We start from the raw sequence: 17261 nt of genomic DNA on the forward strand, positions 1-17261 counted from the left end.
CCGGATACTTAATCCCACCTTTATAGCCACCCATTTACGCGGTGGTGTTTGGTGTAATCAAAGTACCTTTCCGGTATAAGTGATTTACATGATCTCATGGTCATAAGGACTAGGTAACTATGTATCGAAAGCTTATAGCAAATAACTTAATGACGAGATCTTATGCTACGCTTAATTGGGTGTGTCCATTACATCATTCATATAATGATATAACCTTGTTATTAATAACATCCAATGTTCATGATTATGAAACTAATCATCCATTAATCAACAAGCTAGTTTAAGAGGCATACTAGGGACTTCTTGTTGTCTACATATCACACATGTACTAATGTTTCGGTTAATACAATTCTAGCATGATATATAAACATTTATCATAAACATAAAGATATAAATAATAACCACTTTATTATTGCCTCTAGAGCATATCTCCTTCGAGTCTCCCACTTGCACTAGAGTCAATAATCTAGATTACATTGTAATATACCTAACACCCATGGCATTACGGTGTTGGTCATGCTTTGCCCTAGGGAGAGCTTTAGTCAACGGATCTGCTACATTCGGATCGGTGTGTACTTTGCAAATCTTTACTTCTCCATCTTCGATGTACTCGCGAATCGAGTGGTAACGCGACTTGATATGCTTCGGCCTCTTGTGTGACCTCGGCTCTTGTGCATTGGCGATGGCACCCATGTTATCACGAGTAAATGATTAATGGGTCCAATGCACTAGGAACCACACCGAGCTCTACAATGAACCTCTTCATCCATACCGCTTCGATGAAGCCTGCGAAGCCGCTATGTACTCCGATTCGTTGAAGACTTCGCCACAGTGCCTTCGCTTCGAGCTTGCCCGGCTTCTGCGGCACCATTCAATATAAACACGTACCCGATTGTGACTTAGAGTCATCGGGATCGGTGTTCCAACTTGCATCGGTGTAACTTGTTACAACGAGCTCTTGGTCACCTCCATAACAAAGAAACATATCCTTAGTTCTTTTCAAGTACTTCGGGATATTCTTGACCACTGTCCGGTGTTCCATTCCTGGATCACTTTGATATCTGCTAGTCAAACTAACGGCATGCGCTATATCCGGTCTTGTACATAGCATGGCATACATAATAGAGCCTACTTGCCGAAGCATAGGGGATCTGATTCATCCTTTCTCTTTCTTCTGCCGTAGCCGGTCCTTGAGTCTTACTCAAGACCTTGCATGGTAACATAGGTAAAAACCCTTTCTTACTTTCGTCCATTCTAAACTTCTTTAGAATCTTGTCCAGGTATGTACTCTGTGATAGCCCTATTAGGCGTCTTGATCTATCTCTATAAATCTTGATGCCTAATATATACGATGCTTCACCAAGGTCTTTCATTGAAAAGCTGTTATTCAAATAACCTTTTACCTTGCTTAATAGTTCTATATCATTCCCGATCAATAATATGTCATCTACATATAATATCAGGAATGCTACGGAGCTCCACTCACTTTCTTGTAAATACGAGGCCTCTCCATGACACTTTGTATAAACCCGAAGTCTTTGATCACCTTATCAAAGCGTCGGTTCCAACTTCTCGATGCTTGCTTCGGTCCATAGATTGAACGCTGAAGTTTGCATACTTTGTCGGCATTTTTAGGATCGACAAAACCTTTGGGTTGTACCATATACAACTCTTCCTCAATGTCTCCATTAAGGAACGCCGTTTTGACATCCATACTGCCAAATCTCATAATCGAAAAATGCAGCTATTGCTAACAAAATCCTCACAGATTTTAGCTTCGCTACGGGTGAGAAAGTCTCATCGTAGTCAACTCCTTGAATTTGTCGGAAACCCTTTGCGACAAGTCGAGCTTTATAGACGGTAATATTACCATCGGCATCTGTTTTTTTTTGAAGATCCATTTATTCTCGACAGCCTTTCGGCTATCGGGTAAGTCTACCAAAGTCCATACTTTGTTATCATACATGGATCCCATTTCGGATTTCATGGCTTCTTGCCATTTGTTGGAATACTGGGCTCATCATCGCTTCTTCATACGTCGCGGGGTCCTCATCATTGTTATCCACAATCATGACATTTAGACAAGGATCATACCAATCGGGAGTGGCACGTTCCCTTGTCGATCTGCGAGGTTCGATAGTTTCCTCGTTCGAAGTTTCATGATCATTATCATTAGCTTCCTCTGTTGCCGGTGTAGGCGGTACGGGTACATCTTCCGATACTTGCGCTACTGCGATCAACGAGTATAGATTCATTAATCTCATCGAGTTCTACTTTTCTTCCAGTCACTTCTTTAGTGAGAAATTCTTTCTCAAGAAAGGTTCCGTTCTTAGCAACAAAGATTTTGCCTTCGGATGCTGTGATAGAAAGTGTACCCTATAGTTTCCTTAGGGTATCCTATGAAGACGCATTTCTCCGCTTTGGGTTCTAGCTTGTCCGGTTGTAACTTTTTTTACATAGGCTTCGCAACCCCAAACTTTAAGGAACGACGACTTAGGTTTCTTATTAAACCATAATTCATACGGTGTCGTTTCTACGGATTTTGATGGTGCTCTATTTAAAGTGAATGCGGTCTGTCTCTAATGCATAACTCCAAAATGATAACGGCAAATCGAGTAAGAGACATCATAGAACGAACCATATCTAAGAGAGTTCGATTACGACGTTCGGACACACCGTTTCGTTGTGGTGTTCCCGGCGGTGTCAATTGTGAAAGTATTCCGCATTTCTTTAAATGCATGCCAAACTCATAACTCAGATATTCACCTCCTCGATCAGATCGTAGAAATTTAATCTTCTTGTTACGTTGATTTTCTACTTCACTTTGGAATTCCTTAAACTTCTCAAAAGTTTCGGATTTATGTTTCATGAAATAGATATACCCATATCTACTCAGATCATCCGTGAAGGTTAGAACATAACGATAACCACCGCGCGATGCTACACTCATTGGTCCGCACACATCGGTATGTATGATTTCCAATAAGTCGGTAGCTCGCTCCATCATACGAGAAAATGGAGTCTTAGTCATTTTTCCCATTAGACATGCTTCGCATCTATCAAGTGACTCAAAGTCAAGTGATTCAAGTAATCCATCGGTATGGAGTTTCTTCATGCGTTTCACTCCAATATGACCAAGACGACAGTGCCACATATAAGTAGAATTATCATTCAATTTAATTCGCTTAGCATCAATGTTATGTATATGCGTATCACTATTATCGAGATCTAATAGAAATAAGCCATTCTTTTGTGGTGCTCGACCATAAAAGATATTATTCATAAAAATAGAACAACCATTATTCTCAGACTTGAATGAATAACCGTTTTGCATTAAACAAGATCCAGATATAATGTTCATGCTCAACGCGGTACATAATAACAATTATTTAGGCTTAAAACTAATCCCGAAGGTAGATGTAGAGGAAGTGTGCCGACTGCGATCACATTGACCTTGGATCCGTTTCCAACGCGCATCGTCACTTCATCTTTCGGTAGTTGTCGTTTATTCTTTAGTTCCTGTTTCGAGTTACAAATATGAGCAACCGAACCGAGTATCAAATACCCAGGTACTAGAACGAGAACTAGTGAGATAAACATCTATAACATGTATATCAGATATACCTTCTTTCTTCTTCTTGACAAGGCCGCTCTTCGGATCTGCCAAATACTTGGAGCAATTACGCTTCCGGTGTCCCTTCTCCTTGCGGTAATAGCACTCGGCATCGGGCTTAGGGCCGTTCTTAGGTTTCATAGGAGGCGTGGCAGCTTTCTTGCCACCCTTCTTGAATTTTCCCTTAGACTTGCCCTGTTTCTTGAGCTCGGTGGTCTTGTTGACCATCAACACTTGGTGCTCTTTCTTGATCTCAATCTCAGCGGCTTTTAGCATGCCAAAGAGTTCGAGTAACTCCTTGTTCATGTTACGCATATTGTAGTTCATCACAAAGTTCTTGTAACTTGGTGGCGGTGATTGAAGGACACGATTAATCCCCGGTCTGTTAGGAATCACTATTCCCAAGTCATCGAGTTTCTTCGCATGCCCGGTCATGGCGAGCATGTGCTCACTAATGGAGCTGCCTTCTTCCATCATACGGTGAAGAAATGTTTCGATGCTTCATAGCATTCCACGGCCGCATGAGTCTCAAAAATAGCTTTCAGCTCATTCATCAACTCATGAGGATCGTGGTGCTCAAAACGTTTTTGAAGATCGGATTCCGGAGCGCACGAGGATGGCACCGCGAACTTGAGAGTACCGAGTTTTCCGAGTCTCGTAAACGAGCTTTTACTTCATCGGTTTCGGTTTACTGCGAGGAGGGTCACCTAGCGGTGCATCAAGCACATATTGCAGATTTCCGCCGAGAGAGGAAGATCCTTACATGACGGAACCGGTCGGTGAAGTTGCTACCGTTGCTCTTAAGCTTTTCTTTCTCTAGGAAGCTGGTTAAAATTGATTGAGGACGCCATCTCTACAACATATATTTGCAATAGTTTAGACTAAGTTTATGACAAATTGAGTTCAAATTTTAATTCAACATAATTAAAAATTTAGGTGAACTCCCACTCAAAACAATATCCCTCGCATTGTCTTAGTGATCACACGAACCAAATCCATCGCACCTCAAATCGATCATCACGAGAAAAGGTGTAATTTCAATGGCGAACACTCAAAGTGTTCATCATATCAATCATATGATTCATGCTCTACCTTTCGGTATCACGTGTTCCGAGACCATGTATGTACATGCTAGGCTCGTCAAGGCCACCTTAGTATCCGCATGTGCAAAAACTGTCTTGCACCCGTTGTAAGTACTTATCGAATCTATCACACCCGATCATCACGAGATGCTTCGAAACGATAAGACTTGATAACGGTGCTACTAAGGATGAACACTTTATTATCTTGAGATTTTAGTGAGGGATCATCTTATAATGCTACCGTCGCGATCTAAGCAAAATAAGATGCATAAAAGGATTAACATCACATGCGGTTCATATGTGATATGATATGGCCCTTTTGTCTTTGCGCCTTTGATCTTCATCTCCAAAGCACGGACATGATCTCCATCATCTTCGGGCATGATCTCCATCATCGTCGGCGAAGCACCAAGGTCAATGGCGCCGTCTTCATGATTGTCCTCCATGTAGCAACTATTACAACTACTTTGAAATACTACTCAACATGAAATTTAAAAACAACCATAAGGCTCCTGCCGGTTGCCACAATACAATAATGATCATCTCATACATATTCATCATCACATTATGGCCATATCACATCACCAAACCACTGCAAAAACAAGTTAGACGCTCTCTAATTTGGTTTGCATATTTTACGTGGTTTAGGGTTTTCGATATAGATCTAATCTACCTACGAACATGAACCACAACGTTGATACTAATGTTGTCAATAGAAGAGTAAATTGAATCTTTACTATAGTAGGAGAGACGAGACACCCGCAAAGCCTCTTATGCAATACAAGTTGCATGTCGAACGAGGAACAAGTCTCATGAACGCGGTCATGTAAAGTTAGTCCGAGCCGCTTCATCCCACTATGCCATAAAGATGCAAAGTACTCAACTAAAGATAACAAGAGCATCAACGCCCACAAACCATTGTGTTCTACTCGTGCAACCATCTATGCATAGACACGGCTGCGATACCACTTTGTAGGATAACGTTGCATAGAAAACAAAAATTTTCCTACCGCGAACACGCAATCCAAGCCAAGATGCAATCTAGAAGACGGTAGCAACGAGGGGGTATCGAGTCTCACCCTTGAAGAGATTCCAAAGCCTACAAGATGAGGCTCTTGTTGCTGCGGTAGACGTTCACTTGCCGCTTGCAAAAGCGCGTAGAAGATCTTGATCACGATCGGTTCCGGCGCCACGAACGGGCGGCACCTCCGTACTCGGTCACACGTTCGGTTGTTGATGAAGACGACGTCCACCTCCCCGTTCCGGCGGGCAGCGGAAGTAGTAGCTCCTCTTGAATCCGACAGCACGACGGCGTGGTGTCGGTGGCGGTGTAGAAGTTCGGCGGAGCTTCGCTAAGCAAACCGGGCAATATGAAGTAGAGGAGCAAAGCTAGGGTTTGGGAGGGGGTGGCCGGCCACTCAAGGGGGGGCGGCCAAGCTATGGTCTTAGGGGTGGCCGGCCCCCTCCCTTGGCCCCTCATTATATAGGTGGATCCCAAGTGTTGGTGTCCAAGTCTTCGAATAAGACCCGAAACCAAAACCTTCCATAGGAGGGGGCAAACCTAGCCCAACTAGGACTCCCACCCAAAGGTGGGATTCCCACCTCCCATGTGGGGGGGTGGCCGGCCCCCTATGGTGGAGTCCACTTGGGACTCCACCCCATCTAGGGCTGGCCGGCCATGGAGGTGGAGTCCCTTGTGGACTCCACCTTCCTTGGTGGTTTCTTCCGGACTTTTCTAGAACCTTCTAGAACCTTCCATAGAACCTTCCGCGACATTTTATTCACATAAAATGACATCCTATATATGAATCTTATTCTCCGGACCATTCCGGAACTCCTCGTGATGTCCGGGATCACATCCGGGACTTCGAACAAATATTCCAACTCCATTCCATATTCAAGAACTACCATTTCAACATCCAACTTTAAGTGTGTCACCCTACGGTTCGAGAACTATGCGGACATGGTTGAGTACTCACTCCGACCAATAACCAATAGCGGGATCCGGAGATCCATAATGGCTCCCACATATTCAACGATGACTTTAGTGATCGAATGAACCATTCACATATATTACCAATTCCCTTTGTCTCGCGATATTTTACTTGTCCAGAGGTTTGATCTTCGGTATCACTCTATACCTTGTTCAACCTCGTCTCACGACAAGTACTCTTTACTAGATACCGTGGTATGTGGTCTCTTATGAACTCATTCATATGCTTGCAAGACATTAGACGACATTCCACCGAGAGGGCCCGAGTATATCTATCCGAGTCATCGGGATGGACAAATCCCACTTGTTGATCCATATGCCTCAACTCATACTTTCCGGATACTTAATCCCACCTTTATAGCCACCCATTTACGCGGTGGTGTTTGGTGTAATCAAAGTACCTTTCCGGTATAAGTGATTTACATGATCTCATGGTCATAAGGACTAGGTAACTATGTATCGAAAGCTTATAGCAAATAACTTAATGACGAGATCTTATGCTACGCTTAATTGGGTGTGTCCATTACATCATTCATATAATGATATAACCTTGTTATTAATAACATCCAATGTTCATGATTATGAAACTAATCATCCATTAATCAACAAGCTAGTTTAAGAGGCATACTAGGGACTTCTTGTTGTCTACATATCACACATGTACTAATGTTTCGGTTAATACAATTCTAGCATGATATATAAACATTTATCATAAACATAAAGATATAAATAATAACCACTTTATTATTGCCTCTAGAGCATATCTCCTTCAATGCTTGCTAGGATTACAGGATGAAGGCTTGTCGTCTGCTGATATTTTGGAAGAGGAAGGAGAAGAATGGAAAACAAACATACCTACTAGATTTCTTAGTAAAAAAACTGGCAATTTAGTCATGAAAGATATGATTAATGAAATCATTACATCAAAAGCCACAAATGACGACTTCCTTCGAAGAAGCTGTCTTAATTCTTATAGGGCTTGTTCTAGCTCCTACTTCGACGGACTACGGTTTACAAGCCGTTCTATGCATTTGTGGAAACAATGTACAAGTTACACAACTTGAATTGGAACCAATTCACACTTGCATATGTCATCGACCAGATCAGCCCTTGCCGGAGAGGAATATATGTTAGGCAGTGGCCGAAAGGCAATGTTGCAATTTTAGAGGTACATGTCCTTTAATGTTTTTTTTTGTATTTGTTGCAACATATACTAACTATCCTTTATATATTTTTTACATGTAGTACTTGTATTGGGAGAAAGTGCAACCTCTTGATGAGATAGCACTATATGCTCGCATCTCTTCACGCCCACTTATGATCAACTGGACAGAAGCTGCTGTAGCCTTGAGAGATAGCTATGATCAAGATAATGGCCGGGGCAAAGGTATCCTTAAGGTAAGCATACATGTACCGGCCATTTCATTTATTATAGTTGTTTTGCATATAACTATGTACTGCCAAATATCATACTGACATATTAAATTTCTTAATTTTAGATTGAAGATAACATCACAGAGGAATATAGGAAGAAAACAGATGGAAACAAAAAAACCGGGTACTGGAAGGAGCAATGGAAAGGGCAATGGAAGGAGCACTGGGAAGGCTAGTAGCTCGAGAAAACCCGGCCCGTCGTGGGAAATAAAGATGGAAACCACCATGAAGAGGATGATGCAGGATTTTAAGAGGGATATGATGGAAGAACTACCAGAGAGATGCGCGAAGGTGATTAGGCCGAAATAATTATGAACAACAAAGTTCACCATGTATTTAATTATTATTGACATCCTAAAATTTGTTTCCTTGTTGCGAGGATGTTGTCAAATTATTAAACAAATCAGGTGTTAGGTACAAGCCATCCGCGGAAACACTTTCGGATCGATCTTGTTATGACGAAGGCTGCGGATCTTACCTCAACGGAGTACCCGAACGGAAAGAATTTGTTTACGACAAAAAAAGTGACACCGGAGTGTGTCATTACCTAAAGAAGATGTTGACAAGGTTAGTTTCACAACAAATAATGCAGATTAACATGCTTCCACTATTGTGAATAATGCGGATTAACATGCTTTCACCTGCGTCACGTGCTTGTATGTTTCCTTTCCGTAGGTGTCGAAAGAGGACAATAAAGAAGAGGATTACATAACACCTGCAAGGACCAAGTGTGACTTCTTAGGGGATGGCACGCCAGACAATCCATGGCAACTTGCTGAAGATTTTAAGGAGGCCTCTTCATCGGAGGTGCCATCAAATATTTTTGAACCTGCCCTCAAAAATATGAACAAAGAAGACGAAGACAAAGAGGCTGCCTCAGAAGGATCAAAAAGCGTCAACAGTGCAACCGGCAAGAATGAAGATGTACATGGAAAGAGGAAGCGAAAGCTCCCTCTTAAACTGCGATATCCTTATATCATTGAGAATCGAACGAAACGACAACCTCGAAAAAAGCCAACTCCCGCAATAGGTACGCAACGGAAGATATGTACTTAAATTTTTGATTACTAATGTGATACTAAACACAATGCATTTTTTGTGTACAGCTACTCCGCCCAGCAATGAAGTTGAAATTCCGCAAGACTCTACTGCCTTAACAGCGGAACACATTGCAGCAGCAGAGATTTTTGTTCAACTATGTTGCAAGAGTGAGGTAAATGGGAAAAAAATTATCTACAAAAATGATATTGGCGTCACGTTGACATCACAACGGCTTAAAGTGGTTCTAGACCATAAATGGTGTACAGATGATGTAAGTATATTGCTGACGATTCAACTGTGCACATACTTTTAATGTATGAATTATGCACATGTATGTTTGTGTGTTAACTAGACCAAACCTTTGTTTTTCAGGTTATCGATGCTTACATTGGAGATTTGTCTCGTCGTGTTGGGGATGATCGGTACTTATGTGCAGCGTGGAGGTCATCATTCCTGCTAGAAGCACATCGCAAGGGCCACAAAACAAAACAAAAATAATAAGAACAATGATCACCTAGCTGTAAGAACTGGAACCATTCAACGAGTTATCGACGAATATTTTAGGCGGGAGAAGGTAAAGTATTCCATCAATATGACAAAATTTAGTAGTAATACTAATTTACATTGCATGTACTCACAATTTTTCCTGTGACACAGGCATATTTTCCAGTTAACATATCGAACAATCACTCGACTACCGTGATCATGCACACACCCAAGCAAGAATTCCAAGTTCTTGACTCATTATTTCCATTAAGTGTGACCATAGACAACCATCGTGAGCTCTGCAGTACTTGTTTCTTCTACTACATAGTGTCTTCAAATTTCATGCGTACAGAAACATCTAATTATCTATATTTGTATAGAGACAACAAATTTCTGCTGACATCCAAGAGTACAACAAATCTACATCTGGATTTTTCCCTGATGTGATATCTTGGGATATAAAATCATACGATATGCCGCAGCAAAAAGATGGGTCAGTACATGCAAACTACAACTAAATACTTATTACGCTACTATTGCATGTACTAACTCAATGAACCGAATTAATTGTGCAGCAATTCATGTGGCTTATTTATTCTTCAATGCATGGAACATTGGGATGGAGATAAATGGAATAAAGAAATATCACAGGTACTGATATTCTACATGGTGACCAAACACCTTTGTTCCGTGGTACATAAAATGAATAACCGATGCCTATTGTTTGCAGGGAGATGATAAACGGATCAAGGAACCTCATTAACGCACGGATAGTTCTAGCAACTTCAAATCCGTTAGAGACGGTGAAATCGAAGGTTGTCCGGATCTCCAAGAGATTTACTAAGTAGATAAAGCTACGAGTGATCATAGGTTGTGTTTTAGTCCCGTAGAAGGTTTCCCGACTTGTGTCAATCTCGGCTTCTGTGAATCTATATGTATGACATTTAAATACGGTTGGCAAGTACTGTGATTGTGTGATTTTAAGTATTCATATATATATTAAGCTACTAGTGTGATTGATCTACTAGTGTGATTGATCTATATATTAAGCTACTAGTGTTACACAAAAAAGTTTGTTACCAAAATTTCAACAGCACTTACATGACAATTATGCATCAACCATAGTAGCATGGACAGACCATCCGTAATGCAGCCTGGCCTTGCGCCCCAGTACAAAAAGCCACCACAATTGTGGCTACGGTTTCAAAAAACCACCATCTTTCATATTTTTGACACACTAGCTATTGTAATGTACATATCGCTACATATTCAATCCATTATAACACATTGGCAAACAATGTAGCTACTAAACCATGCATTTCATAAGGAGTAACCAACACAACAGTTATTTCATAGAACAACACTTAGTACTTGGTCCACACAGTAGATCTCTCCACACAGTGATACAACATATACATAGTACTTGGTTCAGTTACACAAATATCAGAGATAGAACATCTACTACATTTATTACATCAACATACCGGTATGCTTCACTCCCAACTTGCACAAATCTCTTGTATGGCCTTCATCTTCTTCGGGTTTCTATCTCTAATATTGAAGAGATCCGCAACGTAATACTCCAGCCTTCTTCTTCTCCTCCTTTAGAGTGGCAATCTGCAGCTCTGCCTTCTCCTTCATAACCTTCTCAAGTTCAGCAGCAGATTTTGGAACCATTGCTTCTTGATCACTACTCATGTTACCAAGTTGTTTATGCAGTTCAAGGTTTTTCTTTTCCAACTCCCTCTTCTCAAGCACTAGCTGGTAATTGGCAGTAGCATACTCTACATTACCAGAGATTCTGGTTTCCTTTTCCTCCTCAAATGAATGCCACAACTGGAGCAATGCATGTTTCAGAGATTGTGGCCACTCGTGATCCACCCAAAATACTGTCTCACAAATATTTTCCTGAAAATTATTTTTATTCCAAAATTTAGTACAAGTGTTCATGAAACAATGTGGCTCAAAAATATGGTGCTAAATATGACACAAGGTTTTCTATTGCTACATCCATCCACAACACAAGAACTGTCACAACATTTTCTAAATGCACAAGGATTTGTAAATGCACAAGATATTGAAGAGATGTTCCTACCTTGCATCCACAGCCCAAGAACCTCCGGCCCGTGTTCGTCCCCTCGAATGCCACATACTTGTGGCACGGCAAGTGATGGTGGAAGCGCTCCGGCCCAACATGAACACCGGCGTAATCCGGGTCATACATGGTCTCTGGGACCTAAATCACAAGATAAAATGCAACCAATTCGAATAAAACAGAGTAAATCAACTAATTCCCAAATTTTACCAAACCCTAACCCTAGCTCAACACGTACCCGAGACGTTGGGCTCAGATCGGCTCCATGTGCGAACTCAGAGAGCAGAGCGCGTCTTGGCTGCTGCTCTCACCGTCGTTCCACGACGGCATGGCGGCGGCGGCGTTCCTGCGGCGGCGGACGTGCGACGGCGGCGGACGGGAGAAGGGGAGAAAAGAACAGAATGACCCAACGCACGGGCCGGCCGGGTCGTTTTGACCTATCTCCGTTGCCACGTCAGCTTGACTATGGACCCCACCTGTCAGTTTGATGCTTAACCCGCTAAACCGATCTCATTTCGCGAAGTGGTGGGTATCTGTCACGCTGTTAGATCAAACTGTTGGTTTTCTGTCAAAAATATGAAAGGCGTGCTTTTTTGAAACACTAGCCGCAATTGTCGTGGGTTTTTGTAATTATCTCCTTTAAAACCCATGTCACCATTCCAACTCCACCTTCATATAACAGATCTTTAAATAACATAACTTTAAAACCATGGTCTGCCAACAATTTGTATGCATCAAAATTGTGAAATATCATCAGCATCAATTAATGTAGTAATAGCACCATCAAAATATCAGTATCATCAAAATTTTTCAAATACAACACATAATGAGCAATGACTACGACTTCATATAGCCAATGACTACATAAAACATATCGGCATGCCAACTGAATCTTCATAATGTCGTGCCAAGTTCGTCCTTCAAAATAAGTCATTCATCATCCTGACCTCCTAACATATGCGCAACATGCCTGCAATTAACAACACAGATGATAAAGTAAATAACTAAAGTTTAAAATGATGCATAAATAATTGATCGCCAGGAAAAATTTATACTCACCTAGGATTCAGGTCACACTTCAAGCTACGTTTGGTGTGTCCAGCCTTTTTGCATCTGGTACATCGAATCCCCCTACCCCGCTCGTCATACGATAATGGCCTTCCATTCATTGTCACGGGTCCTTGTCCATCATCTCTACGCTTTCGTTTCTTAGGCGCACCTCGAGCAGCAACTTGAGCGAGGGTCACCCAATTCATTTACATTAGTATTCAGCGAGTTTGTGGGACGGTTGGGTACATTATCATACTCCATCTTGTTTGAAATAATGTCAGCATAAAATGCCTTGGTCCGCTCGAACAACAGTGGATCTTTGTATGCAACTTGCAATGCTTCAGCTTGTAACACATTCAACTCCGTAAATCTTTGTCGCTCCTCCGCTACGGGAAAACCCCAATCATGTACATCGCTCGTGCGCCTCGCTAGCAAGCCACCCCTAGCTTGTTTAGAGAATCGCAGAAGAACTAAACAACCCGGTATTTCATCCAAATCCAGCACATCAAGTACATGCAGAATATGCTTGCAAGGAAGTCCCCTCCGGATCATCCTTCGACAGCTGCACTCTACTAATTTATCCGAGTTGGCCGGTTTATAGTCAACATAAAACTTTGCATGCTTTCTCTTTTTCCAAGCAACAACAAACTGCATCTCACCTTACGTTCCCTTATACCGATCTATAACCTCAATGCCTTCTATTTTATATATCTCTTGCTGCAATATATAAAAGTTTGCCGGAGTGAATACCTTTGCAGCAGCTCTCTCAATTCTCCTCAAATTGGTTACTCGGTACGAGTGATGTCCGTGAACCGATGCGGTCATCTTTTGCCTCCGTCTCTCTAATGCGCACTATAGCATTCTCGTAGTGCAAAATCAAATCCACTAGTGTCATACCGTAGTCTAGGTGTAGGTGAAGACATGAGTTAAGACTTTCACTTCGCTGATTGCTTTTCATACCAAGCCAGAAACCCTCAGATAGGTACGCCTCTGCCCATAATCTCCTCTTCTTGTACATTCTTTTCAGCCACGTCTGTGTTTTCTCCGTCTGCCATTTCTGGATAAAAGCGTGCCATCTTTCCTCGAATATATCCAGTGTGTTCGTGTAATACAACAGAGCCCGAAACTCACTCAACGACTTGAAACTTAGGTGCCGAGCCATGTTCTTTTCAATGTGCCATGAACAAATACGGTGCGACTGCTCCGGAAACACACTTCGAATAGCTCTAATCATCGCACTATCGGCATCGGTGATTATTGACTTGGGTTTCTGCTGCAACATAGCTTTCAAAAAAGTCTTCAGTAACCATACATACGTGCTTTCCTTCTCATCTGATAAGATGACACACGCAAAAACTATCGTCCTCCGGTGATTGTTAATTCGAACAAACGGAACAAATGGCATACCATATCGGTTCATCTTATATGTACTATCGAACACAAGTACGTCTCCATAATCATTGTAATCCTGCCGGGACTGAGCATCACACCAGAACAAGCTTTTCAAACGACATTTACTATCAACGTCGTACTCAAAAAAAAAAGTCAGCAAACTTCTTCCTCCGGTTCTCCATCATGGCAATGGCTGAGCTAGCATCACCACCTGCAAGTAACTTTCTCTTCTCCCTGCAGCACATGTTGTACAAGTCCTTCCTCGTAAACCCAACGGTGGTGTACCGACCATACTTGCTGAGGAAGGTATCCATGATCACATGCTTCCTAACCCCAGCTGCTGCCAATGCTAATATCTCCGCTTCACGGAAATCTTTTATCCTCCTATGTGACCATAAAAATGGGCTCTCGCTCGGTTCTGCACACTTATGACTGTGCTTGTAAACAAATTTTGCAACTCGCCAAACCCCCGAACCTCTATCAAGCTTCACATCCAACTCCGCTTTACAATTACAAAGGTCTCAACCTACGAGTGCGGTTGTCCATAGTCAGAAACTTGCTGTTACGTTTTCCTTCCCGAGAACACACAAACCGCCTTCTGCGAACTATTTTGTTAGCACCCTTAGTCTCTTTGAACTTGAACTTTCTTACACTGAATCCCTCTTGTCGAGCATATCCATTATAAAAAGTATAAGCAGCTGCCTCGGACACAAAGGTCTTCTCCATTACTTCCCGAGTAAAACTTTCTCTTATCTTATCGTATCACTCTCATCTTCATCCTCCGATCCATTCTTTTTCTTACCAACTGATTTCACCTGCATGCACAATTGGATAACATTTAAAACAATTTTTTTAACGCCATGGCCGCGAGTCATACAACGAATAAATTCATAAATCTTACATGTCTTCTTCTAACAGGTTCTTCTATAGTCTCCAAGTCTGAATCACCGTAATAGTCGTAAGAAGAATTATCGCCAACTAAGACCTGACCAAACAAGAAATATTAACGGCCATGTCACGACTATATAAAATGCATTGTTGAGTTATTAAATATAAATTAAACATACATATCACCTAATAAAATTAAAATGCATACCTCATCAACAAAACCACAGTCCAATCTCTCGTCATCAGTTGCCTCCTCCAGAACATCACTCTGAATCTAATTCATTTTAAACCATGTCAACATCAATTCACATTATCAGATATTCCATATTTTTATGCAATCACACAATTATTACTACAAACTCACATTATCAGTGTCAACATCTTCTTCTTGCTCTACATTATCATCTTCTACATCAACACCATCTGCATCCATCTATTAGCAAAAATAAGCACAATCAGTATTTAACTACTTACATGCAAGTACTAAATAAAACTAGTACTTCCGTTTCACTCACACTTTCGTCGACATCATCGTCTCCCAAACTTTGTTCATCTTCACGAGGTGCATTATAGTTGGCAGACGAAATATTGAATTCCTCTTCATCTGTATTTCCGCTTTCGTACTCCATTGAACTTGCACTCAAATCTGAAACGTCCATCGCCTGTTCAAAGTAACAACCAAAATAAGTACATCTCAAAAAAGGAGCTCGAAACCCAAACCCTAACATCAACCAAATCATGAACATGCAATTACTTTACCTACCACGAACCAACAATGATCCGCCAAACCCTAACGCCGCCTGTAGCAGCAGGAACAACCCGCGTGCGATCCTTGCCCAGCCTCCTCGTCGCCGGATCCACCTCCCGCCTCCACGTCCGACCTTGCACAGCCTCCTCGTCGCAGGATCCGCTTCCCGCCTCCACGTCCGACCTTGCCCCAGACTCCTCGTCGCCGGATCCGCCTCCCGCCTCCACGTCCGACCTTGCCCAGACTCCTCGTCGCCGTGCGCTACGCCTTGCCGCCCCAACGTCGTCCTCCCTGCCGTCTCCCTCCCGATGGACAGAACCTTCCAAACCCTAACGAGGATGAGCTATGGCGCACACGAACGAAACCGCTACGCCTTGCCGTTCCCAACGTCGTCGTCCCTGCCGTCTCCCTCCCGATAGAACCTTTCAAACCCTAAGGAGAACCAGCAATGGCGCACACGCAAGGATTCAAATATTTTCCCCGTAACCACCGCCTATCGCCGGCATCAACTCCACCTGATCGACGTAATTTTCGGGTTCAACTCCGATTCTAATGACGTGGGGCCGGCGGAAACCGTCTTCACCTAAGATACGTACAATATCTACGTGGCATCCGATCATCTATGTGGAAAATGACGTGGAGTATAATTATACGCAACTAATACGGCCCCACCGTCTCGAACGGGTATCCCACCTGAACGTCGTTCACCAGGGGGGGGACACCGGAGCACACCCCAGCCACAACTACATTAAACCAAACACATGAAATATAGCTTGTCGATTCAAGGCTAGGTGTGGCACAATCTAGCCACGCGGAACAACGTTTCGACCATGAAAATTCTAAATCAGGGTATAAATGTATAATACGAAAACAATACAAAGTTTACAGTCCCATCAGTTTAGGTATATACCATGACAAAAAAAAACTTCGTACATATCCCGTCGCCTCTTTGTTGAGAAGTATTCACTCAGTCGTGCATAGCTGCATCTATCGTCAGGCTCCCACCTTCTAAATTATAGATCTAGCTCCTGCTTTGTAAAGTGATTCTATTTATCTTTTGATATTGCATTTATGGTGGAGAACCTGCGGGATACCAACGTACCCAACCCAAATCTGGCCCATCACGAGAACCAATCTGAGGTTGGGTGGTTAGGAGGGTGGTTGTACCCCCAGCCTACCAGAGTTCAAACCCCAGGTTTGACATCTGTGTGTCTCATAAAGGCGGAATATTCATTGAGTGGGAGGCGATATTCCCGTCGACAGCGAGGCGCCTGTGGTGACTTCGTCAATTTCAAGATCCAATCCGCCGGCTCAGTCTTCCGAAGATGCTCATAGGGGTAGGGTGTGCGTGTGTGCGTTCATAGGGGTGAGTGTATGCGCGCGGATGTGAGCGTCTGCGTTTGTACTGTGTTTCTCAAAAAAAAAAAATCTGGCCCATC

At 42.4% G+C, this 17261-nt stretch overlaps 1 protein-coding gene across 1 annotated transcript; it reads right to left on the minus strand.

Moving 5' to 3' along the window:
- Nucleotides 1–14935: 14935 nt before the first annotated feature.
- Nucleotides 14936–15744, minus strand: LOC124648006. Its single transcript, XM_047187839.1, has 5 exons — nucleotides 15590–15744; nucleotides 15439–15507; nucleotides 15283–15348; nucleotides 15088–15171; nucleotides 14936–15001 (listed from the first exon to the last, which is right to left on the minus strand). The coding sequence occupies exons 1-5, from the start codon at nucleotides 15731–15733 to the stop codon at nucleotides 14936–14938; spliced, it is 429 nt and encodes a 142-aa protein (XP_047043795.1). The 5' UTR covers nucleotides 15734–15744.
- Between the last annotated feature and the right edge of the window lie 1517 nt (nucleotides 15745–17261).

Source organism: Lolium rigidum, chromosome 4, assembly GCF_022539505.1.
Source record: "Lolium rigidum isolate FL_2022 chromosome 4, APGP_CSIRO_Lrig_0.1, whole genome shotgun sequence".
Taxonomy (NCBI): Eukaryota; Viridiplantae; Streptophyta; class Magnoliopsida; order Poales; family Poaceae; genus Lolium; species Lolium rigidum.